The 19948-nt window shown below is 37.8% G+C and overlaps 1 protein-coding gene across 5 annotated transcripts in view; it reads left to right on the forward strand.

The window, feature by feature from the left end:
• The window catches only part of EML4 (EMAP like 4), a 155123-nt gene that overhangs the window by 53359 nt on the left and 81816 nt on the right, over positions 1-19948 (forward strand). For all 5 annotated transcript variants that reach the window (XM_066267004.1, XM_066267001.1, XM_066267002.1 and 2 more), the window contains exon 2: positions 3298-3480. In XM_066267004.1, the coding sequence (XP_066123101.1) occupies positions 3298-3480 (183 nt within the window). The remainder of the gene's footprint in view (positions 1-3297; positions 3481-19948) is intronic.

Consider the following 19948-nt stretch of genomic DNA (forward strand, 5'->3'; position numbering starts at 1 on the left):
TAGAGACAGAAAATAAAAATGAAGTTTTCATACTGGATAGGGCAAGAGTGATAATTTTTTTCTTTGAGAGAGACAGGAAGGGAAAGCATTGAGAAGCACCAGTTTATAGTAGTGGCATTTGGGTTGTTCATTGATTGATTGCTTTCTCATACATGTCTTGTTGGGGGGAGGGTCTCCAACTGAGAAGCAATCAGTGAACAACTGAAGTGAAGCACCTACAGGTTGATGCTTGTCTCTCTCTTCTCACTTTCACCCCCTCCCTCCTTCCTTCTAAAAATCAATTAAAAAATAAATTACACTTGAAACCAGTCGCAGAGCTGCTAAGTAGCGAACAGATTTCTTGAGCAATGTAACATCAGAGCTCCTGCAGTATCTACCACAGCTTTATTGGATTCTCAAAGAGATTCTTGCCCCTGAACAGTGAAGACCGAGATTTAAACAGGAAAGGGTTATAGAATTTTAGAGCTATAAGGAACTGCGAAAATCAGCTACATACTATACTCCTTTGCATCTGCATTGTGACCCTGTAATTGATTATCCAAACTGAGAAACTTGAGAGTGAAAGAATGAGCATTATGATAATATTTATACTGAAACAGCAGACCTATTTTTCCTGGACAAATTGAGGCCCCTGGACCTCAGCCTAGGCCTCTGGTCAGCAAATTGCAGCTTGTGAGCCACATGTATCTCTTTGGCTCCTTTGAGTGTGGTTCTCCCACAAAATACCACGTGTGGGTGCTACTTCAATAGGGAATGTACCTACCTGTATAGTTTAGGGTAAAAAAAATCTTTTTTTAGCTCTCAAAAGAAATTTCAATTGTTATACTGTTGACTAATGAGTTTGCTGACCACTGGCCTAGGCCATCATCACCTTTTGCATGGGGTTACTGCAATAGCATCCTGCCTGGTCTCCTAGCTTTACTCTTCCCTGTTTCATTTCATTCTCACACAGCAGCCAAAATTACCTTTCAAAATAAATAGTACCTGGTTAGATCACTTACTAGTTTAACCCCCTTTAGTCGCTTTGTGAAAAACATATTTTAGTCCTGTAATAATTGTTAGAATGCAGTGTGTAATAGAGTAAAGGGCACTTAAATTGTGAGTCGTTTGTTTTGAGTTTCAGATATCAAGTCTGGTTTGGTAATCTTGGCCAAGCTATTTAGAGTGAAAGCTAATTACCACGTCACAACTAAAAGCCGGTACTATAACCTTGGCATTAGAGACTATATAATCTTTCCACCAGGCTCTGCTGCCTTCCCCAGATAGTTAAGATTATTTGTTTATTAAAATTATAACTATTTTATCTGATTTAAATATATAATTCATTATAATTTGAGAACAATTTAAAAAGCATGTTCTTATGAGTGACTGACATAAGACCTTTGGCTGACAAATGATGGCTTGCAAAAAGGGAATTTATTAGGTTACATAATTAGCTAGAAGGTATATTAGAGCAGCACTCAGATTTGAAGGTTTGGGGCTTCAGAGACTAGAACTGGTAGTCAGGATTCTTTATGTCTCACAGCCCCACGTGTGACAAACCAAGAAGGGTGGGCTATACCTCTTTTTCTGAGAAATTTGAGAGAACTTATTTGGTCTAGTCTTTATCTCTCAATCACCCGTTTAGTAGTATTAGTTTAAACCATATGAAATTACTAATAGTTAGTCATTTTACCAATTGAAAAGGCCATTTCATATGGTTCAATCTGTTCATAGTGCGAGATGGTAGAGGGAAGAATGAGACATCTTACATTGATAGCCCTAATAGGATCTTAAAAAATAGTGTAGTTCCACAAAAAAGAAGAGCTCTGGCTCTTCCTAGCAGAGGAAGGAAAATGGGAAAGACCAAAACAGTAACAAAAAACCAGTGACCATAATATAACACACAGAGAAGATTATGGATCAGCTAGACTTTTAGACCACCGTGGAAATGAAAAGGACCTCAAATATAAAAATTTCTGAAGTGAGAGACTGAATTGCTCTTACTAGACCTTTTCTTGGGCATCTCCCAGAGTTTAATAAATCTGCCTTTTGTGTATAAAACATACCCAAGTCCTCAGATTATACCTTCTGTACTTTGCTGTTGTATGTTAAATGTTTATTGAATGCCAACCTCATAGTAATACTATTTAAAGATGAAGAAATTGAGGTTCAAAGAGATAAAATAATTTGCTTGATACTGTACAGCCAATTTATATGGAACCAAATTTTAAAGTCTTTAAGTTGAAAATTAAAGCCAATTTTTTCTTCTATACTGGTACACCTCAGAGAATGTCATTGAAATACCTCTAAAGACAGAAGAGAGTATAAAGTATAAGTACATAATGTATGCCTGAGAGGTCAGTAGATACATATGATTTTAAATATGAATATTGTTTACTCCTTTATAATAATGGTAATAGCTTTGCTTTTTAAATGCTGAGAGTGTATATTTTAACTCAAATTTTGAATTCTTTTATAAGATGTAGGTTACAATATTTTGGTATGAGAAAAATGGCACACTCTGCTTTGTGTGAATGTTTCACCCAGTTTATAGCACTCTGATTCAAGTCGTTCTTAATGTGAGATCTAAGTTCCCTCCTGAATTTGTCTGCTTATAGTGAAATAGCCAGTAGCAATTTTTTCTGTACATATGGATGCTGATTGTTATAGCTAAATTTAATTTAAATAGTCTTTTTGTTATTGTTACATACTTAAGGCAGATATTAACTATGTGCTTTATGGAGGCTGTTACTTTTCTTCAAAAGGTTGAAACATTAGGGAGAAAGAAGGAACAACAGAGTCTTTTGCTTCTTACATAGCAGTCTTTTGTGGGGTTTTGGGAATGTAATAGTAAAGAGTGCTTTCTGGTCATTGATGTTGACGGTGAGTGGTTCTTGATCTGACATGGAAAGCAAAACTGAAGCGATTTTCCTGGTTTTTAAAATTTTTCATAGAGAAGTGTAATAATGTGGTAATTTAAAAAGGATGCTTTCAATACTTTGCTCTCTTGCAAGTTTCCAAAAGCTTACAAAGTGATACATTCAGGGGAACATTTTGATGGGAAAAAATGGTATAATATTGGTATAAAATTTGATCTTGGGGAAATTTTTATAATTACATCAGATGCATTAACTTTTACTATCTTAAATTAGTTCAAATAGCTAAAAAAAAATTTTGTAGAAGTTAGTCTACAAAGGCTTTTTTTTTTCAATTCTCATCTTTTAAGACTTATCTGTATTTGGTATAGTTCTTGTCATTAGATTCTTTCTTAAGCAGTTTACTTTAAAAATATCTCATGTTTTATTTATTTTACAGATGATAGTATATCTGCTGCAAGTACTTCTGATGTTCAAGATCGCCTCTCAGCTCTTGAGTTACGAGTACAACAACAAGAAGATGAAATCACTGTGCTAAAGGCAGCTTTGGCTGACGTTTTGAGGCGTCTTGCAAGCTCTGAAGATCATGTAGCCTCCGTGAAAAAATCAGTCCCAAGTAAAGGTAATTGTGTGATAGTGTCTTGCTTTTTGTGACATTTTCTTTGCAGTTGTTATAAGTAGTGTAATCTGCGGGTTACATAGAGACACCAAGGCAAGTTACAGAAGAAATTATAGGGGGAGCTTTAATCATAAGTTGGCGACATACATGGGGTACAGCTAACCTAAATTGTGCAGCCCAGAATCTAGCTCTGAGGCTGGTTATATAGACATAATCACTTACTGGTTGGGATGGAAAAGGAGGGGGGAGTACAGTACAAAAGTCATTTACTGATAAGCTTACAACATTTATTTATAGGATCTATTAAAAGGAAAAACATTCCTATACATCAAGACCACAAGATAACACAGTAGTGATAAATGTTTTACATATTAACACAATAGCTTAAATGTTGTTTTACATATCAAAGACATTCCCAAATCTTCTAGGGTTTACAGCCTATCCCTGTCACCACAGTAATTGGAAATGAAATGTTTAGTCTAGGATAAGGAGAGAAGCTAATTAAATTACTTTTGTTAAGAGTGTTGGGGATAGCTTATTAGGATACGTAATAAACTAGTCACCACTTGCTTAGTTTACAAGTTTTATACATTTAAGGAATTTCAGAAGGATGATTATTAGAAAACATATAAAATGTTACAGAATACAGGTGTTTCAAGCAAGGGGAGTGGGCTTGTGATCCCTTTGTCTAAAGCAGGGGTAGTCAGCCTTTTTATACCTACCGCCCACTTTTGTATATCTGTTAGTAGTAAAATTTTCTAACCGCCCACCGGTTCCACAGTAATGGTGATTTATAAAGTAGGGAAGTAACTTTACTTTATAAAAATTTTAAAGCAGAGTTACAGCAAGTTAAAGCATATAATAATAATTACTTACCAAGTACTTTATGTCAGATTTTTACTAAGTTTGGCAGAATAAATCTTTATAAAACAACTTACTATAGTTAAATCTATCTTTTTATTTATACTTTGGTTGCTCCACTACCGCCCACCATGAAAGCTGGAACGCCCACTAGTGGGCCGTAGGGACCAGGTTGACTACCACTGCTCTAGATGTATACTTGTCACTCTCATGACTCCAGGAGGGGAGGAAGAGTAATTTTTAATTAAGATATGTAAACATTGTCTCCTAAAGGCTCTTAAGGAAGGGCAAGAGGAAGTTTTCAGATAAGCTCTATCTTCTTCTTGGTTTTTTCTTCCTCAGAAAGGAGGGGTAAGGGGGCCTGACTCTTCCTTTTAAAATACTGTTAACAATTTTTGCAATTCCTTGGTACCTTATCACACAGTAATATATAAAACTTGTATATTTTATCAGTGGCATTAAAACTGGCAGTATAAAACTATAGTTTCTTTTTAGTATCAACTTGTGATTAGTTTTTTTTCTAGTTTCTTTTTCTTTATTCCCAAGAAGTTCTGGAAGTTTATTATTTGTTATTTTAAATTGGGAATTGTGTAATACCACCAATTATATTTACAGTCTTTTAAAAATATCATAGTATTTGTATGAATTTAGTATCTTCCAACTAAATAAGAAATTCACTGAGGTCAGAACTGAATTATCTTTTTGTGTTTTATGTAGTAATTAACATTGTATCTTGAACATAGCGGGCAAGCACTCATATTTTTGAATCAGTGCTCTTAAAATCACTACAGAAATGATTAAAATGATTATAAATAGCTTTATTTTAAACTTGTGGTCATTAGTTAGCAGAATCCTGAAGAACTTGAGCTCTGAAACTTATTGCTAACTTCTCAATAGAAGGGAATTTTAACTTCCAGGCATGGAGTTTTCTATAGGTTGAGAGAAAGTTGTGAAGACCCTGCTACTCTGATTTTGAAGCAGATGTGAAAGGCTTTCCCCTTTCTCCAATCATCCAGGAAGAATTTAATATCCTTTCACATTAGTCAAACAATTGAATGTATCATTTCATATATCTTACTGATTTCTAGGTAGAGTAGGGGGACATCAGTAAGAAAAGTGTGGGGATATTCATTGGCTTACCTCTGTACTGTAATATGTCAGTGCAAATTACTAACCTAAGGGAACAGTCTTACATACCTCTGAGATTCTAGGCTTGATAGATGATAGCCAGGAATTAACCAGGATATGAGGAGCAAATTTGTTAGAAAGATTATGAATTCAATTTCTGAATGTTGAGTTCGAGGTAGATATGGTATAGGTACCTATAGGTAGCTGAATTATAGGTCTAGTGCTCATGTTAGTCTTAGTTAGAATAAAATTTTGGAAATGTTCATCTTATGGATGATAGTTGAGGAGTTGGAAAGAGGATGTAGAATGAGAACAATGCTCAGGATTGCTCTGCTGGGAGCTCCAATATTTCAGCGTAGCAAACAGTGATTCACATTGCCACCTGCAACAGAGGTCAGAGAAAACAAAGACTGAGAGGTGATCATTGGATTTCACATTTTTGAGATTAGAAACTTCAAGAGCAATTTAACTGGAGTGATAGAATTGCAAATCAAACAACTATTTTGAGAACAATGAAATTGAGAGCAGCAGCTATAACCACTCTTAAAAATTTTGCCTGAAAGGGGAAGGTGATTGTAGCTAGAAGATGCTAAATTAAAGGCCAAGTTTAATTTGTTTGTTTTTGACAGAGAGTCAGGAAGAGGGACAGATAGGGACAGACAGGAAGGGAGAGAGATGAGAAGCATCAATTCTTTGTTATGGCACCTTAGTTCATTGATTGCTATCTCATATGTGCCTTGACGTGGGGTGTGGGGGGCTACAGCAGAGTGAGTGACCCCTTGCTCAAGCCAGCTACCTTGGGCTTTAAGCCAGTGACCTTTGGGCTCAAGCCAGCAACCATGGGGTCATGTCTGTGATTCCATTCTCAAGCTAATGACCCTGGGCTTAAGCCGGTTGAGCCTGCGTGGACCTTGGGGTTTCAAACCTGGGTCCTCTGTGTCCCAATCCAACGCTCTGTTCACTGCGCCACCGCCTGGTCAGGCTAATTTGTTTCTTAAGTTGTTATGACTTGAGCATAAAGATATATTAAGGACAAAAACTCAGCAGAGAGGAAGGTAAAATTGGTGAAGGAGTAATAGTAATTAATGAGGCAGGCTTCCTGAGAATTTGAGAAGGGATCTTAGAGCAAGTAAGAAACTGTTAGTCTCCTCTTTACACGAGATAGCATGGAAAAGATAAAACTAAGTGAATTTGGCTGTATATCACAGTTGTCAGGGCTGGAACTTCCACTACTTACTACTTTTTCTTCAGGGGATAGTGATGTCCTTTAAGAAAGGAAGACAGTCCTGGGTGGTTAAAAAAAAAAAGGAGGTTAATGTGTAGAATGCTTACAGTAGAAGTGGAAGGCCATAGACATATGGAAGAAATGCTGAATGACTTTGAGAGCATTGAGGTGGGAAACTTTGGGGAATGGGCACTCATTCTGCCTGGTTTTGTGATTCCCAATCTTATCCCTCCCACCATCAAGCACACTGGGCCTTGGTGTGGGGACTTAAAGATGGCAGAATTCAAATTTTCAGTTAGTGGTTAGTAAGATAAATGACAAAGGATAAGGGACTTGAGAGTTTGGCAAAAGACTTGGTAGAAACCACTTAAGCTAATGTTACATTGTGATTTAAAATTTTTTTTGAGAACCAGCATTGAGTATTGCCAATATTACACCAGGTAAAATTTTATTTGGTTATAAATTGATTTTTATAAGAGGATTCTGGAGTTAGAATAGAATGAGGAGCAGATCAGTTAATGTATGGGACTTTACAGGAAAGATAAATTTGGTATAAAGAACAAGTTTTCCATCTATAATTGGTATATGTATCCTCAGCTTCTGACTCTTTAGAAGTATTTTAAACATTGTGAGAGAAAATTATATGATGTTTGGTTATTGTTTATCATATTTTTTATAAAACTGGTTTTAAATAATTTATAGTCTAGTGGCTCTGGCCGATTGGCTCAGTGAATAGAGCATTGGCCTGGCATATGGATGTTCCAGGTTTGATTCCTGGTCAGGGCACACAAGAGAAGCAATCATCTGCTTCTTTCTCCTTCCCTCTTCCCCTTCTCGCCCTCTTCCCCTCTCTGGCAGCCAGTGGCTCGATTGGTTTGAGCATTGGCCCTGGCACTGAGGATAGCTTGGTTGGTCCCAATGCATCAGCCTCAGGTGCTAAAAATAGTTCAGTTGATTCAAGCAAATCAGCCCAAAATGGGGGTTGCTGGGTAGATCCCAGTTAGGACGCATGCAGGAGTCTATCTCCCCTCCTCTCACTTAATAAATACATGCATATACATATGTACATACATAAATAGTTTATAGAATCAAAATCATTAAATATTTTTATTCTGAAACAACAGTACATTGTAATCTTGTGTTGAGAAATTTAAAATGTCTTTGGTTTTTTATTAATCAAAATACTTAAGTAAAGGGATATTTATAAGGACATTTAAAGGCTGCTTTTAAAAATTTTTTGATAGATGGATAATAGTTTGTATGATACATCGGTTACTTAGCACTTGCTTATTTCAGTGTCATAAAATGTAAATGCTATTAAATAGCTGTAGTTCCTATTTCCCAGGAACATACTTTTTGTAAGTTGTCCTTTCTGGACATTTTCTAGTCATCCTTATTTGTAATTCCTTTGTCTCTAAAGTGAGTTTTGGATCACTTTTGTTAAAGGCTCTTTAGTGGTGACTTGCCAAGTTCTGGAGCTGCAGAGCCACTTGCAGACTCTACATTGGAACTTTTTCCACGTAGTATGGACTTAATTCTTATTAATAATTTTATTATTTAGATACTAAGTTCTTGTCCATGATTCTACTTTATAAATTTACTTTGATTTCTATTCTTAAAATGTGCTAACTTGAATATATTTTGAAATGGGGTCCACTAGTGATTATTCTTAGTTTGTTACCAGACACAGGCTTTGAATTGCTATCTATAAAATGGATTGATTGGGAGGGGGGCTTAAATAATTTTTGAAAATGGTATTTTAGAGATGAGCATAATTTATTGTTAAAAATTATTCTATTTTTCTTTAGTGGGAAATTTGTCTGCCTGACCATTTATGTTTTACAATATTGATATTAAAACAGCAAGAGAGGTACATGTTTAAAGTTTTATTAACTTTATTATTGGCAGTTCTAAACAGCTTTATATATAGTATGCTGTAGAAAGTATTGAGTCTTCATTATTAGCATTTGTATAGAACCTAATAAAGATCACCTGTCAATGTTGACATAAATAGGATTAAGATATTAATGGTATGAATACTTGGAATAAACATTTTAAGCAAATATTTTTAATAAATGAATTTTTCATAAAATTCTTTTAAAAAAACAATGAAATTATTTTGTAGGGATTTTGTATATTTTCCCTTCAATTAATAAGGAAAGTCGTTTCTGATAATGTGGAGATTTTTTTTCTTATATGTGACATTTAATTTTTTTAGGCCCTTACGAAGTCAGAGTTTATAGTTTTCATTTTCACATAAATTGCTGATAGGACAATAATTGTTAGCATCTTCTTCAGAGAATGATGTTTTCTAGAGGACTTTTTTTTTAGAAGTAAGATTCAATTCCCATGGAAAAGTAGGGTGGAAACCTTTTATCAAAATCTGATTAAAAGTATAGGTCAACTTCCTTATTGATGAAGACAACTATTATGTAGTTTTTTTGCTAATGGTGGTGATATTGAGGACAATGACTAGGCTTCAGGTATGGCTAAAACTGAATGATAGTAATGTGTTTGCTTAGGCTTAATGACGTTCAACTATACTGCTCACAAAAATTACGGTATATTTCTAAATGAATATGAAGTGATAAAATATCTCCTAATTTTTGTGAGCAGTGTACATCACTTCATAGTAGTATTACCATTCAGTAAATATCACAGTAGAAACATACCTAACTAGTCATTTCAATATTTTTAGTTTTTTTCTTTTAGTTTATCCTCTCTAGTGTGCCAGCAATATAGTAGTCCTCCCTAATACACGGGGAATATGTTTCAAGAACCTCAGTGGATGCCTAAAACTGCAGATGGAACAATCAATATGTATATATTGTTTATTCCTATACATACATGCCTACCTGTGATAAAGTTTAATTTTTACATTAGGCACAGTAAGTGATTAACTATGGGTAGAGCGCAGAGCGCATTCCTAGCAGCTGTGGCTGATGCAATGCTGTGAGAACACTCCAGCACCTGAAACCCTCCTGGGCACACCCAGGAGGGAGCTCACCCACTATAAGGAAGTGACTCAGAGCCAGCCAGCCAGCTCCCTGATCTTTTTAGCCATTGGCTGTGAGGAACACGCTGTAACACCCAATAGGCTGAACCTCTGTATATTAAGATAGCTTGCTTCCTGAATAAAGCGGATCTTTATCACTGAACCTGGTCCCTGGACTCAAGTCTCTGCATCTCTGTCGTCCTCACCCCTGGTGGGCCTTGTCCACATACTGGCGCCTTGAACAGGGAACCAGCCAGCACTCAAAGGACGGGTGAGTGACCCTCTGCAACAGGAAACCTTTACTCTCGAGCCCCGCAGGCTCAAGCCCTGCACACCCTATTGCAGAGTAGGCAAGTTAAAGTTTGTGAAAAGGATCTTTGTACCTACTAGGAAATCCTCTCAGGTTTCAACACTTGGCTTCGGGATGCGCCTCTTTGGGACCCCGATACTTGGGCCCAAGCTCTCTGGAGTGTCCGTTCAGTGGAAGTACATGAAGGGCAAACTTTCCCCCTCGGTCTCACTCCTACCCTACTAGCCATTCCAGCCAAGGCCCTTAGGAGCCCCTACCTCCCTATTTGCCCCCCTCCACTGAGGAGGAAAGTGGCTTAGCCTCTGAGTTTAACACACTCATGGCTGAGTGCGCAGAAACAAAACCAATGCCCTGGGCCTCACCCGGAGAAGTGCTCCTCAGTGCTGTGTTCACTTTCACTTATTTAACTTTTAATTCTGGTGGCGTGGCTCCCGCTTGCAAGCATTGGGGAGGCCTTCATAGCAACCGACCCCATTGCTGTTGGTACACTGGAGGGACCCAGCCACAGCTCAGTGGCGGGGACCACACCCTCTTCTAATGCAAGGGAGAGGTTATAATTGTGTCTTTCCAGAAAACAGTCTTCAGCCAATTTGGATCCCAGGATGAAACATCCCGGTGTGCCAAGATGACCCTTCCGATGAGCCCCCCAACCCAGGAAATGGCGAGTCTCCAGAAGACCTCACGGCCAGTGTGTGCACCCCATTACCTGGGGGGATATGAGGGCTTTGGCGGAGCAGGACCAGAGAGTGGCCCCTAACGGACCCCTGGGCCCTGGTCTCGGTTAATAACTGCTAACTCCCAGACGCGGGCGGACCCCCATGTCTGGGCTGCTTTCCCCACCCTGGCATTGTCCTGCCCGTAGAGACAACAGTAGCAAGCTGTCATTCATCAAATCCAGTTGGTCCTAATTAAAGAGAAGGGGGAAATGTGGGTAGAGCGCAGAGCACATTCCTAGCAGCTGTGGCTGATGCAATGCTGTGAGAACACTCTAGCACCTGAAACCCTCCTAGGCACACCCAGGAGGGAGCTTGCCCGCTGTAAGGAAGTAACTCAGCACCAACCAGGCAGCTCCCTGATCTTGTGAGCCATTGGCTGTGAGGAACACTCTGTTGGCTGAGCCTGTGTATATATAAGCTAGCTTGCTTTCTGAATGAAGCGGATCTGCATCACTGAACCTGGTCCCCGAACCTGGAGTCGGGTCTCTGTGTCTCTGTCGTCCTCACCCCCAGTGGGGGCCTTGTCCACAATTAACACCAATAACTAATAAAATAAGACAATTATAACAGTATGTTGTAATAAAAGTTATGTGAATATGGGCTTTTTTCCCCTCTCCCCAAATGTCTTACTGTACTGTACTTACCCTTCTTGTGGTGATACGTGATGATACGTGATGATATGGTGCCTACGTAATGAAATGAAGTGAGATGCTCAGAATGGTGTGCAATTTAAAACTTACAAATTGTTTATTTTTGGAATTTTCCATTTAATAGTTTTGGACCATGTTTGTCCACAGATTACTGAAATCTTGGGAAGCAAAACTGTAGATGAGGGGGGCGTATAAATGCTAAGCTTCGTGTTTTTTTTTCTTTAGTATGTTATGCCAGAAACTTAACTGAGGTAGAAAGCTTTCTCAATAGTTTTTAAGGTGCTAGTCATTTAAATTTCTCACATACCTTCTCTTCTGTCGGAGAATTCTTTCCTTTTGACAGCACATGTTCAGAATATATGCACCAGTTGTAATTGAGTCCCTGCCCAAAGAAGAATAAGTTTACCTGTACTTTGCAGTAAAATAGAAGGCCCAGGGAACACTTTAGCACAGCGGTTCTCAACCTGTGGGTTGCGACCCCGGCGGGGTCAAACGACCAAAACACAGGGGTTGCCTAAAGCCATCGGAAAATACATATTTTATTTAAAAATGTATTGTATACATATTTTATTTAAAAATGTATACATATTTTATTTAAAAATATATTGTATACATATTTTACTTAAAAATGTATAATAAATATGTATTTTCCGATGGCTTTAGGCGACCCCTGTGTTTTGGTCGTTCGACCCCCGCCGGGATTGCAACCCACAGGTTGAGAACCGCTGCTTTAGCAGTTTTAACTACTAGGAAGACAAATTATATCACAGCTGGTGTCTGGGAAACCTATTAAGAACTTTTGAGGTGACCAAATAAATGTAATTTGTGCATACAGCCCAGTGGCATTATGTGAAGATGAGCTGTTAGTACACAGTGGTATAAAAGCAAACGAATCAGATTTATCTGAAGGTGAGAATAGTAATTTTAAACCTAGAAACTGCTGGTAAACCAAAAGTAACAAACATCGTAACTGCCACTTGAAAAATGAGTGAACCTGGAAGCAAAATTGGACCCTAGAGGATGTTGTTAGTTCTCCAAAAGAAGCATTCTTAATTATGTAGAATCTGAGATGGTGTCTATCGCACAGATCTGTATCATTTGACTCTTACTCCAAGTAACATTTGGGAGAAGACAGGGATTGTCATGGGTTTTCCAGTAAATGTTGTTGATAAGTAAATACATTAATCAGGTTGGAAGGTGTGAATTTCCTTATTGAGGCCCTTGGGCTAAAATGGCTCATAATTGTGGTAGAGGATGGGTGAGTGTCTTACTATTTTGACAACAGATCAAAGACTTCTAAGCTGCTCTTTGTGTGTAGAAGTATATAGGTGGATATTATCCAAGACCAGGGAGCATTTACAGAATTCCATTTTTTTATGAGAGTCAAACCCTTGCTTGGTCATTTCTATTCAAAAAGTACTTTTAAAAACTTTGTGGCCAGAAATGAACAGGACTAAAGTACACCTTCCTGGGAGACAAGAGTAAAGGAGAAATGTACAGACAGAATTCCAAATGGAAAAGATAGAATTTGATGGAATATAATGTAGTTCTCAGTATTCTCAGAAATGAAGAGATTGAAATAAAAGTAGGGAGCTTTGACAATGTGGAGATTGGAAGACGTCTGCTGTTGGAGCTACAGAGCATTGATAGGGAAATCTGTAATAAATCAGAGATTTTGAGTATCAGCTAGAGTTCTTTCTCCATGGATCACCTTTACCTTTCTCCTAATCAAAAATTCCCCATCCTTTGAGGCCTAAAATTACTTCCTTGAAAATGTTTTTTTTGGGGGTGGGGTCTCTTATTGGAATTGTTTTAAATTTTGTTGTTATGTCTCTTTGGTATATTATATTTGTTCCTGCTAGATTACAAACTATTGAAGGCAGGGATGATTTATTAGTAAGATAGCTAGCCTTGGAATGATTCAATAAATACTTGCTAAGTTGAATGTGGAAGCAGAAAGTTATTGAAACAGGAAGTCGTGACTTAAAAAATTATTGTTTTAGAGGAAGAGATTGGGATAGGTGCAAGAATAAGAGGATGTTATGAATGAGAATAACAAGAACTTTTAGATTTTGAGACTGAGTATGCAACTCAGTGATAACTTTACTGTGTGAGTGTTAGAGTATGGTGAAATTCGTTAGTATTTACAAACTATCAGGCTAACATCAGAAAGGTCATCAGAGAGTATAAACCATTCATGTCATGATAAAGTAGGATAAAATATAAAAATTATCATTGGCTTTTAACCCTGGGATTATGGTGGTTTTCACTGTGATTAAAACTAAATTGGTACCTTCCTGGTTTATAGACTTTTAGCCTAAATTTTTGTTTCAGTTGGGTTGCTGCTCAGAAATAGAATTACTACTGTATCTTTGGGTGTACTAGAGGTTACTGTTGCTTCTAGTCTTGTAGGTTAATCTTTTAGAGGGCTTTGGTTCAACTTTTATAATGCCCAAACACTGGAGGAGAAGGGTACATATATATACACATGACGTGCGCGTCAGTGCATGCACATGTGTGTTTAACTGCGATAATCATTTTTATAGTCTTTTCTTCCAGTTAAGTTTCTAATAGTCTAAATTTCAAAATACCCTTTAGACTTCTCAGTTGAAAAACAAGCATTCATTCTGATTATTTTTCTTTATTTTTATTTGATTTGAGAAAGAAAAACATTGACTTACTGTTCCACTTATTTATGCATTCATTGGTTAATTCTTGTTATGTGCCCTGACTAGGGATCAAGCCTGCAACTTGGATGTATTGGGATGATGCTCTAACCACCTGAACTGATTGGTCAGGGCTTACTCAGTTTCTTTTTGTTTTCTGCCTCTTACTTAATTCTTTGTACCTTAGGAGATCAATCACTCTTTTATTCAAATACTAAGGAATCCCAATGCTGAGAGTTATGTCAAATTAAGCTGTAGGAGTGAAAGTAGCTGTGAAAATTTTCTGGTCTTTTCTGGCTATTTATATAAATATCTGGGGGCCTTGATGATTTATTACTATTATCTGCTTAGATATTTGTTTCCCTATTCCCTCTAAAAAATTGCTGTTATCCTGGCACGGCTCAAAATGTCACTCTCTCTTAGGCAAAATTATTCTTCTCATTTATTTACCATTTCTTCTGCCTGGACTCAAATCTTGATTTCACTGCCTACTACCCTATAACTTTGAGCACATTAGTAATAATCTTTCTAGGCTTCGATTTGTTCATCAGCAAAATTGGGATGATAATAGTAAATCCCTTTAGGATTATGGTGAAGGTTTAGGGATATAACAGTTATAAAGTACTTAGGACAATGTCTAGCATATAGCAGGGGCTTGGTAATTAACATTACCCACACCATTTACTGTGTGGCCAGTTGGCTGTTTCTTCCATCTTTTCAATGTACTAGGGTAGGTGCTAGAGATTAAAGAAATAAAAGACACTGTATTTGCCCCCAAAGGACTTCAGGTAAAGTTAGAAAACAGATAAATCAATAAATTCATTATATGATAATTCTTATTAAAAAGGTAAATATAGGGTGCTCTGGAGCACCTAGGATAAATGCCTAATTCAGACTGCCATTAAAGGTTTCTTGCAGGAGGTGACATCAGCATTTATCTATTTTCATGGTCTTAATAGCTACTTATTGGTGCCAATATACAGTTATCTGTATTCAGCACTTCAGAATTATCAGACGAGATCGGGCGTGTTCAGGGTAGTATGGCTGTAGACACTTCAGAATTATCTATGTACTTAATAGAATGTTCTGCTTCTATGTCCCTCAGAATTCATAAATGTAAAATGTCCCCAACCTGACTTTATCATTTAATCCCTAAACATTTCTTAAAGCTACTTCCTTTTTTCCATTCATACTACTTAGTTCTTGGTCCTCATTATCTCATACTTAGACCATTGCCCTGAAATCTGCTCTTCCTGTAGCCTCTAGACTAGAGCAGGGGTCGGGAACCTATGGCTTACGAGCTAGATGCGGCTCTTTTGATGGCTGCATCTGGCTCGCAGACAAATCTTTAATAAAACAAATAATAACGTTAAAAATATAAAACATTCTCATGTATTACAATCCATTCATTTCCTACCACTCATGTTCATGGTTGCAGGTGGCTGGAGCCAATCACAGCTGTCCTCCGGGACAACACCAAATTTTTATTGGATAATGCATAAGGTACACGGGTCGTTGTATGGCTCTCACGGAATTCCATTTAAAAATATGTGGCGTTCAGGGCTCTCTCAGCCAAAAAGGTTCCCGACCCCTGCTCTAGAGCATTTTCTCTAAAAGTAAGTTGACCTTTTTACAGGTTAAAACCCTTTAGTAATCTATATCTGTAGATAAGGTCTCCATCATCTAACTTCAGTTTATCCCTCCCATCTGGACTCACCTCTCCCATTTGTACTCTGCCCGCTGTTATTCTGCATTCTCACTACATAAAGAGCTTTGTGTCTGCCCCCACCCCTGCTCATGCTACACACATATACACACCCCACTTCAGTCTTACATTCTTTCTGTTACTTTATACCTACTGGAATAAGAGCTTAGTATCTTATTACCTCCGTTTTACCTGGCTAACTTTTATCCTTTAAGACTTTGTTCTGCATTTCTTCCACAAAGCCATTCTTGAGTTCTGTGTCCCTAATCATCCTTACAGAATTGTATGTCTTTCCTTATGGAATCGTATGTCTTTTCTTTGTATTTCCATGATATCGTTACTGTACTTACTGTTTCTATTGCTAGTGTGATTCTTTTGTAATATTTTCAACTCCTTGATGCCAGGCACTTTTTTTGTAAACATAGGGCTAAGATCATAATAGGCCCTGAGTAAATATTTGATGGGTAGATGGATGATGAATACATGTTAATTTAGGCATGCAGGGATGACTAGCGTATGCCAGAGAGAAAGACTATCCAGGTGCAAAGCCACAGAAGAGGAGTTAAAGTGCTTAGTTTAGGAATTCAGAATAAACTGAAGCATGAGGTGTAAGGTTGGGAGTGTCAAGAAATGAGCCTAGACTGGCAGACAGAGCCCATAGTGAAAGGTTTTCTTATGCCTTGCAAAGAAATTTAGTTTTTATCCTGAGGGCACTGGAGAGCCATTAAAGGATTTTAAGCTCAGGAGTGACAGGTAGATTTACAGTAATCCATTAATTCTAAGAGGCCAATATTTCTTGCACTTTAACATCTCTGAAATTGTAATGCATCTTACAACTGATTGCGTCATTTTTAATTTTTTTAAAGACGGAAATGAGAAGCATCAACTTGTAGTCGCTCCTCATATGTGTCTTGACTGCGGGTTGCTGCAGCCAAGCCAGCAACCGTGGGGTCATATTGACGATCCCGTGCTCAAGACAGCAACCTCTAGGGGTTTTGGACAGAGGACCTCAGCATTCCAGGTCAATGTTCTATCTGCTATGCCACTACCAGTCAGGCACAATTGTGTTTTACAGTTCTCATAGGCAATACTTCTTTCTACTGGTTCAAGATAATGGTGTATATTACAATGGATGATACATTAAATATAAAGACATTACAGAATGTTTTAGAAACATCATTCTGGCATAGTGTAGAGAATACCTTAAGAGCAGGATATTAAGCTGCTGAACATAATCCAGAAAAGAAATTTGAGGCAGTTGTACTGAGAATGCACTCATTTAGTTCGGATATTAAGAGCTTTGTATGTGCCAAGTACAGGACTAAACATGGAGAAATAGATACAAGAATCACAAAAGAAATAAGGTTTCCAGATAACGTTAAGAATAATTATAAATGGTAATAAGGACCGTGAAGGAAGTAAAGGGGATAATGAGTGAGTAAACTAGGAGAGACCCTTTAGATAAGTAACTGGTATTGAGTTGAAGTTTTTTAAATGGGGATAAACCTTCCAGGTAAAGAACTTTCTAAGTAGAAGAGCAAATGCAGAAGTGTTGGTATAAGAAAGGTTGAGGAGGAAAAATTGAATTCAAGATTTTGGTCATATGCTTAAAAACAAATATGCCTTGACTCTTTATCTCATGCTGTATATACAGCAATTAAGTTAAACTCTGGGTCAAAGACCTCAATGTAAGGGCTAAAACTATAAAACTTTTGTTTACAAAAATGTAGGAGAAAAGTCTTAGAGACCTTGGGTTTGGCAAAGACAGCTTAAATAGGACACAAGAAAATAATCAATTAATTGAACTTTATCAGATTTTTAAAATCTTGTTCTAAAACTTTTGAAAATAATCAGGCAAGCTGCAGAACAGGAGAAAATATTTGCAAAACATACATTTGTCAGAAAACATGTTTTTAAAAAAAAATTAAGTGAGAGGCATGAAGGCAGGGAGGCAGAGGGACAGACTTCCACATGCACCCTGACCAGGAACACCCCCCATAAGCCCCATCTGAGGCCATGTGCTCTGCCCATCTGGGGCCAATGATTGGTTGCTTGGGGGCCAATGCTTGGTTGATCGGCAACCGAGCTCTTTCAGCTCCTGAGGCAAGGCCGAGCTCTTTCAGCTCCTGAGGCAAGGCCGAGGAGCCATCCTCAGTGCCTGGGGCCAACTTGCTCAGCTATAGCTGCTGGGGGGGGGGGAGGAAGGAGAGGGGGAGGGGTGGAGAAGCAGGTGGTAGCTTCTCCTGTGTGCCTTGACTGGAAATCGAACACAGGACTTCCACACCTGGGGCCAACATTCTACAACTGAGCCAAGCATCCAGGGCCAGAAAACTCTTATATAGAATATACGAACAACTTTTACAACTCATTAATTAAGAAGACAGTTCATTTAAGAAGTAGGTAAAAGATTTGAACAGATACATCACCAAAAAAGATACATAAATGTCAGGCCCATGAAAAAATATTTAGCACCTTTAGACATTAAGGAAATCAGGCTAAATATACAGTGAATCATCACTGTTTGCTAGCCAGGATAGCTAAAAATAGAAAGATTGGTTAATCGATATATTTTCAAGGATGTAGAGCAACTAGAAACTCATACAGTGCAGGTGGCAATATAAAATGGTACAGCCACTTTGGAAAACAACTTGGCAGTTTTTAAAGTTAAACATTCACCTACTATACAACCCAGGTTATTTACCTTCACGGAATGGAAGCGTATGTCCACACAGAGACTTACATACTTCGTTTATTGTAGTTTTATTTATAATAGTAAAAAACTGGAAACAACCCAAGAATCAACAGGTAAATGAATAAAAATACGGTGGTATAGTTATATAATCAGATAGTTAGGGTTTGTCTTGGCAGTAAGAAGGCAAGACTTGTCTTCATCAAAGAAGATAAACGGAGGTACAGCAAAGGTGTAAAGGTGAGTCAGGATCAGACAATGAGCATTGAGTGAGTAAAGTTCCACAGGAATTATCAAGACTGTTTGATATAATTTTTAAAATAGATTTTTAATATTAATTCAGATACTTTAACATTGAAGGAGTTTTAAGAAGAAAAAGTGACTCAATTTTACCATAATAATGTTTCTTTTTTTCTTACTTTCATTGAAGTCTTAACTTGAGAGTTACACATGATCAGATCTGTGTCTCAGAAAGATAAATTGCCCTGGTCAGGTAGTTCAGTTGATTAAAGCATCATCTCTATGTGCTAAGGTTACAGGTTCAATTCCCAGTCAGTGCACATAAAAGAACCAACTAGTGAATGCATAAATAAGTGAAACAACAAATCGGTGTTTCTTTCTCTCTTTCTCGCCCTTCCTCTCTCAAATCAGTAAGTAAAATTTTTTTATAAAAGATAAATTTGATAGATGGGTAGGAAGAGCAAGGCAAAGGTTATGGATGAAGGTGAGCCACGGTAGTGCAGAACAGAAAGATGACTAACTCTGAAAACACAGACAATGGAGAACCTCTGAATTTGGGGGCATAAGGGAGAAAATCAGAAACAGTTGGTTTATAACTTGAATGACAGGGTAATTAAATGCTGTTTACCTTGTAGAGTGATGCAGTGCTTATCTCGTCCTAACCCATTTTTATACCTTAAGACTACTGAGGCCCACCTTCTACCTGCCTCTGAAGAAATCTTGTTTCAACAACTCTGCTTTCTTTCCTCGCTTCTAACCATTCTTGAGATTCTTCCTCTTTGATGGCTGTAACTGCTTGCTGTAGCTAAGTAGTTTTCAGAAAGTTATTATCCTGTGTTTGGTGGTTTTATTATTGCATACCAGAAGCCCCTAAACCAGGGGTCTCAAACTTGCGGCCCGGCCAACAATTTTGTGCGGCCCACAGACTAATCCACAAAGTTCAGAATATTTTGGATAATATTAAGTAAGCCTAGGGGCCTACTTGTATTTTTCATTTCTCTAGCATCCTAGCTAGATATTAGCTTAGTTAACAGCAGTTGTGATGTGAACTACAGTTTCTGGTCGTTTTGTGACACTGAGTAAACTGCATGTACGATTGTGCTTGTTGTACTGATTTTTTTTGGTTTTCAACTGCAGTGAGAAAAGTGTTGCGTAACAGTTGCCTTTTGTAGACCTAGTGCGGCCGCCAAACGGCTGTGATCTTGCTCTGCGGCCCACATGCTGAGTTGAGTTTGAGACCCCTGCCCTAAACTAAATGACAACCTCTAGGAGAGGGAAAGTGGGAA

The sequence above is a fragment of the Saccopteryx bilineata genome, chromosome 3 (genome assembly GCF_036850765.1).
Source record: "Saccopteryx bilineata isolate mSacBil1 chromosome 3, mSacBil1_pri_phased_curated, whole genome shotgun sequence".
In the NCBI taxonomy this organism is placed as follows: Eukaryota; Metazoa; Chordata; class Mammalia; order Chiroptera; family Emballonuridae; genus Saccopteryx; species Saccopteryx bilineata.